Source organism: Galleria mellonella, unplaced genomic scaffold, assembly GCF_026898425.1.
Source record: "Galleria mellonella isolate WM207_F2 unplaced genomic scaffold, CSIRO_AGI_GalMel_v1 utg182, whole genome shotgun sequence".
Lineage (NCBI taxonomy): Eukaryota > Metazoa > Arthropoda > Insecta > Lepidoptera > Pyralidae > Galleria > Galleria mellonella.
Window position 1 is genome coordinate 278036 of NW_026442023.1, and position 7980 is coordinate 286015.

Below are 7980 nucleotides of genomic sequence, written 5' to 3' on the forward strand. Positions count from 1 at the left end.
ATAATACATGAGTACAAATTCGTCATAATTCCAATCAGATAACGTAAAAAACATAACGTATGAGAGGCAGAACGATACGTTTTGGCCGCATCGAAGCACTTACAAATGAAAGTAGTTTGGTGTCACTTCTACCCGGATTTTTATTCTTATGTTTATAGAATGAGTGTGGTGATGTATGAATAATACAATCACATATATCTATTAAAATCTACTTTTCCGGCTATATCGTAAAATTTGATAATTTCCGCTAAGTGGATCAATGATTATAAGGAATATATTGAGCGATTAGATAAAACAATACCTACTATTTTTATAATTATGTTTATTACTACCATTCGTGTTATTATCGGAATTCAATAATACATACATTATAATGGAAATATTTGGATTACATACATAATATTGACATCTAAAATTATATGTATCTTACACTATGCGCTTTTCAAAGCACTTTCTTCCACACACAACCACTGTTTGCAATCAACTTGCAGCTGCAGTATTTTTAAACCGATACGACATCATAACCTTCAAGTAAAGAGCATATTCCATTTTAAAAGACGGGAAGTATACTTGCAATGCCTCTGGTGTTCTTTTGATATATATCTTTTTGTTTATATATTTTTTATACTACTTTGGTTACAAACGGGATTACCATACCATAGCCTATGGACGCCTGTAACTTAAGTGACGTCACGCGAGCGTTGCCAATCGCTAAGGAACCATAATGCGCCAATTTTGAAGAACCACATGCTGTAGTATCTAGAGAAAACCTCGGCAGGAAGATCATTCCACAGCCTGAGTATTTGCAGGAGGAAGCTCCTCTGAAATCGCACTGTGCATGACCATTCTGGTTCTAAGGTGAAGATTGATTCCCTACCGATGATGAGCGATGCGATGGTGCCACCTTTCACCGTATATGTAAATTTTAGTAAGTATGTATATCAATTATTACTAGTACCACGTTCTATTATTCTAACACTTTCCTAATATTGACTGGGAGAGAATGCTTTTAGCATTAAGTCTGCCTTGTACACATACATGTTATTTTTTTTTTTGGTGGACGAAAATGGAATGATAACCTTGCCTGCGCTAACGGGATACGCTGACGGGGCACCAGTGAAGGCTGATAGATGAGAATGAAAACAGGCCAGTTAGCCCACCATGATGAATTCCACAGGAATTAATCATGATAGTTTCCAGGGGGAGCCACGAGGAGGTCGACCTGGTTGGGTATATTGCTAGCAATGGGATTTTTAGTCCCCATTACTAACAATCTCTTTCCCTCTACATGTTATTATTATTTAAGCCGTTTACTGTCCACTGCTGAACATAAGCCATCCCCATAATGGGAGTTTTGTCAGTAGTTGCCACGCTTGGCAGTCGGGTTGGCGACCGCAATTAGACTTTTACAGACATTTTAAGGGGGACGCTACTGCCCATCGTTTCACCATAAGCTCCCTTAGTCGTCTCTTACGACACCCACGGGAAAGGTGGCACATTCTATGCCGGGACATACACACATACAACTACTACACGTACTAATGAATAAATAAATACAATTTTAGTAATATTAGTAACATTCCATACAACATTGGATACTCGATCGATACTCGATATATGTATAACGTTATCTTATTAATTACCTCTTATCATATCTGTATCTTTGCATGAAGCAAAATATAATACATATTAGTGTTTATCCAACCTCTCGTGTTTTAACAGTGGCAAAAAAAAATCAAAAATGTGTTTGGCATTTTTAGTGAAATATATTTTGTTTTTCGTGAATTTCATATTCTCGGTAAGTAGAGTGTACCTGATTAGTTTAAATAAGGAAATTTAAAATTTTCATCATTAGTACTCCAATTCTACTTTTTTTTTATACAACTTAGAATGGCAAACAAGCTGACGGCCCACCTGATGTAAAGTGGTAACCGTCGCCTATAGACATGAGCAGTACCGTGGACATAACAGAGTATACCATCAAAATCGATTAATTTTTAAATCAAAATAATTGATATTGAATTGAAGCTGGGCACCTCTGTCCCATTCGTGTTTCTACCGTGAAGCAGTTGGGTTTGCATGGCTGTGTTACGGTTTGAAGGGTGGGATATGGCGTGAATTTACAGGGTACAGAGGAATAACACCTGAGTCCTCAGGAATGGCAACGCATGGGGGGTATCATGGGCGAAACAATATACTCTGTTATGTCCATGGTACTGCTCATGTCTATAGGCAATGGTTACCACTTTCCATCAGAGGGCCGTCAGCTTGTTTGCCATTCTAAGTTGTATAAAAAAAAAAGTTAGTTTTACTTGTGAAACAATATCTACTTCCGAGTTCTAATTTAATAAAATTATTTAATTTAAATTCACAAAAATCATCATGAAAAATCAATCTATCATCACAAACCACTCGTACATACGGTCGACTAGATGTTTAGTAGATACATTAGATTTTTTAATACAAATAGATTTTATTCAAAATATTTTTATTTCATATAGATATATAAAGAACGCAGTTTTGAGGTACAACATAATAAAAAATATATAACCAATTTGAGAACCTCTTTCGATTTTGAAGTCGGCTAAAGACGTAAACACTTGTCTTATTTTATCCACCTGTCAAAAAGGTGATTGCATTTTTTTTTTGTAATAATATAGCTGCCAGCTGCCATTAGTTTCGTTTTTAAAACAAAAGAATTGTTTTTTTTTATGTCATAATAATTTATCTTGCCAGGATTAAATTCGACTTTTTTTGTGAATAGCCATCAAATTTTTTTTTTACAGTTAATCGGCCTCGCTGTTATTGCAATTGGAGTGATAATTCTAGTATCTCCGGAAATATTACTGGAATTTTTAACGAATGAAAACTTACCGGAAAATCTCACGGAAATACATACGAAATTATTTGCGGACGTACCAACGGAAATACCTACGAGTATATCTGTAACAATCATAATATTAGGTGGAATTTTGTTCCTCATCTCGTTCTGTGGGTGCTGTGGAGCTATTACCGAGTCCCAATGTCTTCTTGTATCGGTGAGAATTCATTGCCAATGTAATCTGTATTTTTATATTTAGACTGTGATATTAATATATCACAGTAGGAGGGGAAAAGGACTGTTAGTAATGGAGACTGAGAATCCCATTGCTAGCAATATACCCAACCAGGTCGACCTCCTCGCGGTTCTCCCTGGAAACTATCATGTTTAATTCCTGATGAATTCATCATGATGGGCTAACTGGCCTGTTTTCATTCTCATCTATCACCCTTCACTGGTGCTCCGCCAGCGTATCCCGTTAGCGCAGGCGGAGTTACCATACCATTTTCACCCATCAAAAAAAAAATATATCACAGTCTAAAAAATTCTTTTTTAACAGTTGTCCAATAGACACGTCTAGACATATCGTCACATATCGTTTAGAAAATGATGAAATATTTTCATTTATATTGTGAAGAACATATATCTCTCCCCATCTTTTAAGCAATAAATTACACATTGTAGAATCAGGCATACACATCATATGCATAAAATAAAGTTTAGTAAAATATATAATATGGAACCTTAGACAATGGAACGGACATTAAATGTAATAAAACTAGCTGACCCAGCAAACGTTGTTTTGCCATATACATTATTTGGAGAATATTTTTTTAGTCCATTAAAAAAAAGATATTGGGGAGGGTCACCCTTATCATTGAGGGGTATGAAAAATAGATGTTGGCCGATTCTCAGACCTACCCAATATGCACACAAAATTTTATAAAAATCGGTAAAGCCGTTTCGGAGGAGTTTGGTAACAAACACCGTGACGCGAGAATTTTATATATAAGATATTGATATTTTAGATCTACTTATCAATAAATTTAAAACTATTATTAAAAAAAAAGTACTTATTGAATAAAACACACACACACTAAACGATTATTTGAATGACAAATATGCATGGCGTTGGCCCATGCGCAGGTTTTTTAATGACCAATTAATTTTAGACATACCTACTACATTCAAATAAATTAAAAGTAAGTATGTAACAGTGATTAGTGGAAATTTTATTGGTTATTATATATTTATGTTATTATACTGTTTGTTTCGTGTATAAAACAAAAATGATTAAATTAAAATGCATTCTGTGTTATTATGTAAACAATTCGATTCAATTTATTTATAACAATATTACATTGTATTGAATATTTTTTTTATACATAACAAGAAGATATCATAAAACAACATTACAATAAAACAAAAAGTATTAAGTGAAAGTACACTGTTAATATCAAAAATAAATTTGTGTTATTTTTTGTTTTATACGACTTAGAATGGCAAACAAGCTGACGGCCCACCTGATGGAAAGTGGTAACCGTCGCCTATAGACATTATTATTATATATATTATAGTATAGTTGTAGTCTTCTATTAAAATTCAGATTTATCTTTTAAAAAACAACAAAAAATCTGTTCGTATATTTACATTTTTCTGTCAATTCATTATTTTGTATATAAACACATTTTAAATATTCAGACCTTTTTATAAATTAATTATATTATATTATATTGGGAGATAGAATATATTATCTATCTACATATATGTATAACGGGAACTTTATGAACTTAACTATATTTATAGTTTCCGACAATTGTATCAACTTCATACAAAAGTCTTCTTCAGGGGGCGCTGTGACGCTTCGTAATGAAGTCGAAGTTATTGCCAGAGGGAGACTTTGTACAAAAGTCAATTGCTTGGATACCTCTGTCCTATTCATGTTTCAACCGTGAAGCAGTTGTGTTTGCATGGCTGCGTTTCGGTTTGAAGGATGGGATATGGCGTGAATTTACTGGGTACAGAGGAATAACACCTGAGTCTTCAGGAATGGCAACGCATGGGGGGTATCATGGGCAAAACAGTATACTCTGTTATGTCCATGGTACTGCTCATGTCTATAGGCGACGGTTACCACTTTCCATCAGGTGGGCCGTCCGTAAGTTGTATAAAAAAAAAACTACAAACATAGTAAATTTATTTAAAAATCCCACAAAAAAATCGACTTCAATTGTAACTAAAGCAGTCCTTTTGATAAAGTTTCTATGGAACTAATCTATAAGTATATTTTTTCAGATAAAAAAGAATTTTCTAAATCGGTTTAGAACTGACAGAGTTTTGAAGTAACAAATATAAAAAAAAAAATACAACCGAATTGAAAATTTTTCTTTTTGAAGTCGATCGAAAATTACCGTTATACATATATAGACAATGTTAAAAAATAAATATAAGTTTTAAAAATAATATTGATTGATTTTAAACTTTTTATCATGATTTATATAATGTTACAAAAACGTCTTCTATTTTTAGTTCTCTATCGTTATGCTGATATTGGCTGCACTGAAAATAATTTTGGCGGTACTGTTGTTCAAACTATTTGACACAGAATTTATTATAAATACCGTAACAAATAGTTTTGATAATGGCAGTAACACTAATTTCCATGGTATTGAATTAACAGTGAGTTATTTACGAATTTTTTTTCTACTTTTTTTTTTTTAATAACAGGAGCAAACTAATTTGATTGATTAAAGATGGAAAGTAAGTAAAAAATTGCAGGTATATTGCCAGCCTTTTAGGATGGAATATGCTCTTTTCCTTGGAACTGAAGTAACAATGGGCTGGTCACATAGTTCGAAGAACCGACAAACGATGGGAAAGAAAGGTTTTCGAGTGGCCCACAGGCAAAGACAGTGTGAAATGATCACCCACTGATGGTGCGACGACCTCAAATGCATTGCAGGGAGTCAGTGGATGCAGGTGGCTCAGGACCGTTTCTTATGGCAGTCTGTAGGGGAGGCCTACGTTCAGCAGTGGACAGATAATGGTTGAGATGATGATGCTCTTTTCTTGAAAGTTTCAATGACCTATCTAGCAATTTACAAACTTTAAAAGATTCACAATCTCAAATTAAAGAACGCATTTAGTTTTACTAAACCAATAAAATAATAATCAAACGATTTATCAGAAGAAAAGAAGAAAAACAAGAAGACTTTATATGAAAGTCGTTGTTTGAAAGGTTTTTGGCAAAAAAATTTGGTGCTAAAACCAGAAACGTTTAATTCCAGTTCAAATGCTGCGGGCTAAACGGCTCCGCGTCCTATGATCACATGCCCGACTACCAAGAATACTTACCGCCGACATGCTGTGACCTGGACTTGGAGAATTTACCAGATATAAACGACATCGAAGATATTGGGGACATAGATATAAGCGAATACGAATGCACTAGAGACAAAGCTTTCGATGGATGTTTGGACATCATTGTTGAAATATTCGAAAAGTCCATACGCATTACATTGTATGTATTTTTGGGGATAATAGGTGTAGAGGTAAGAAAAGGTCATATTAATCTATATTCTATTTCATCAGCTACATAATAATCATAATTAGCCGTGTAGATACCGGCATAGAATGGATCACCCCCTCCTTTCCCCTTGGATGTCGTAAGAAGCAACAACAGTTATTGGCCAAACCCCCCAAGGGAGAGGCTTATGTTCAGTAGTGGACATTTAAAGGCTGATATGATGATGATGATGATGATAGTAATTATGTGTATGTAACATAGAAAGTGACCGACATAGTCCGAAGAATAAGCAGCTTCCGCTTGCTTTTGCTTCGAGCTATCACCAATGGGCTGGTTACATAGCTCGAAGAACCGACAACTGATGAGGAAGATAGGTTCTTGAGTGGCAACCCCGTACAGGCAAACGCAGTGTAAACCGACCCTCTACTAAATGGATCTTTCTCTATGTCCAATTACATAAATATACAATATATAATAATGTTTAATCAAATTACATGCATTATTCGAAACAATAAAACATAACACTACAACATTATATAAGTAGTAAAATAAAATAAAATAGTTCAATATTCTCAAATGAATTAAATCAATATCTCTTAAAACAATAGTTCATTCGCCACAATGGGCTAACTGATGTAACACCATTGTCATCTACCCTAAGTGTCCCGTCATTTCGTACACCTAGTATTCCATTTTCACCTATTTAAAAAATCCATGTAGGTATAAGAAAAAAAACAGGAAATTGTCTTAATCTATCATTATGGACGTTCGACAAGAAGCTATAAGTATATTTAAAGATAACAAACAATAAATGAGTAATATCCTTAAATAAATTACTATTAGTAATATAAATAAACTTTTTATTCATGAAAATGCGAAATGTCTCGTCAACCTATAATATTTTATCAAATTTTTTATTGTCTCTTTGTCTAATAGCTCCATTACTAGCAATATGATCTATCCAGACGACCTCCACGCTGTTCCTCCTGGAAATTATTCTGATTAATTCTTACGGTATTTGTCACCTTCCTTCCTATATCGTCATTTTCCTATTTTTTTTTTTTCATTTATAATCATGTAGTCTATGATATTATGTCATAATATAAAGAAATAATAATATTTCATAATGAAATACTATGAAAAACACAAAACAGCAATGTAATATTCGTATAAAAAACTTACCACGACGCGCGGAACCAGCTGAGTAAAGTCAACGCCACGAGCGTACGAAAACTACTTACGAAGAAGCGCCATTGACCTGTAGTATTGTACGCGCTATATGTATCGCGCGTCGTGTGTATCGTAATATTTCAAATACATTGCGCGGCGTCAATACTATGAATCGTTAATTATATGGCTGTGGTGCGTATCAGATGGGAAAATAAACTGCCATCTGATTCAAACCATTCGTCTGAATCAGCTGTTTTCGTTTTGGCCAACCGGTCTCCTCCACCCTGTATAATAACTAAGTAGCTACTACTTATAAGAATCTCTCGAACTGTTATAATGAACTTTATTTTTTTATTTTCAGCTGATCTCAATGGTGTTCTCAACCATTGTATGCTGTTCAAAATCGAACAAGAAAAAACAACCTACTTACTATTACCGTTAATATATAAGTTTAGAGTAATTA

At 34.0% G+C, this 7980-nt stretch overlaps 1 protein-coding gene across 2 annotated transcripts; it reads left to right on the forward strand.

Moving 5' to 3' along the window:
- The first annotated feature begins 1640 nt into the window (after positions 1 to 1640).
- LOC113512985 (tetraspanin-18-like) lies at positions 1641 to 7980 on the forward strand. 2 transcript variants are annotated; one of them, XM_052893603.1, is made up of 5 exons: positions 1641 to 1798; positions 2787 to 3038; positions 5351 to 5500; positions 6109 to 6372; positions 7879 to 7980. In XM_052893603.1, exons 1-5 carry the CDS (start codon positions 1742 to 1744, stop codon positions 7957 to 7959), a joined length of 804 nt encoding a protein of 267 aa, XP_052749563.1. In that variant the 5' UTR covers positions 1641 to 1741; the 3' UTR covers positions 7960 to 7980. The 2 variants fall into 2 exon arrangements, with proteins under 2 accessions (XP_052749563.1, XP_052749564.1); XM_052893604.1 differs by lacking the exon at positions 5351 to 5500.

Excerpts from the sequence above, each read along its gene's own strand:
- LOC113512985 (XM_052893603.1), top strand. The coding sequence starts at position 1,742 with ATGTGTTTGGCATTTTTAGTGAAATATATTTTGTTTTTCGTGAATTTC. Across the intron at positions 3,039-5,350 it reads CCCAATGTCTTCTTGTATCG|TTCTCTATCGTTATGCTGAT; the intron begins GTGAGAATTCAT and ends TTCTATTTTTAG. Across the intron at positions 6,373-7,878 it reads TGGGGATAATAGGTGTAGAG|CTGATCTCAATGGTGTTCTC; the intron begins GTAAGAAAAGGT and ends TTTTATTTTCAG.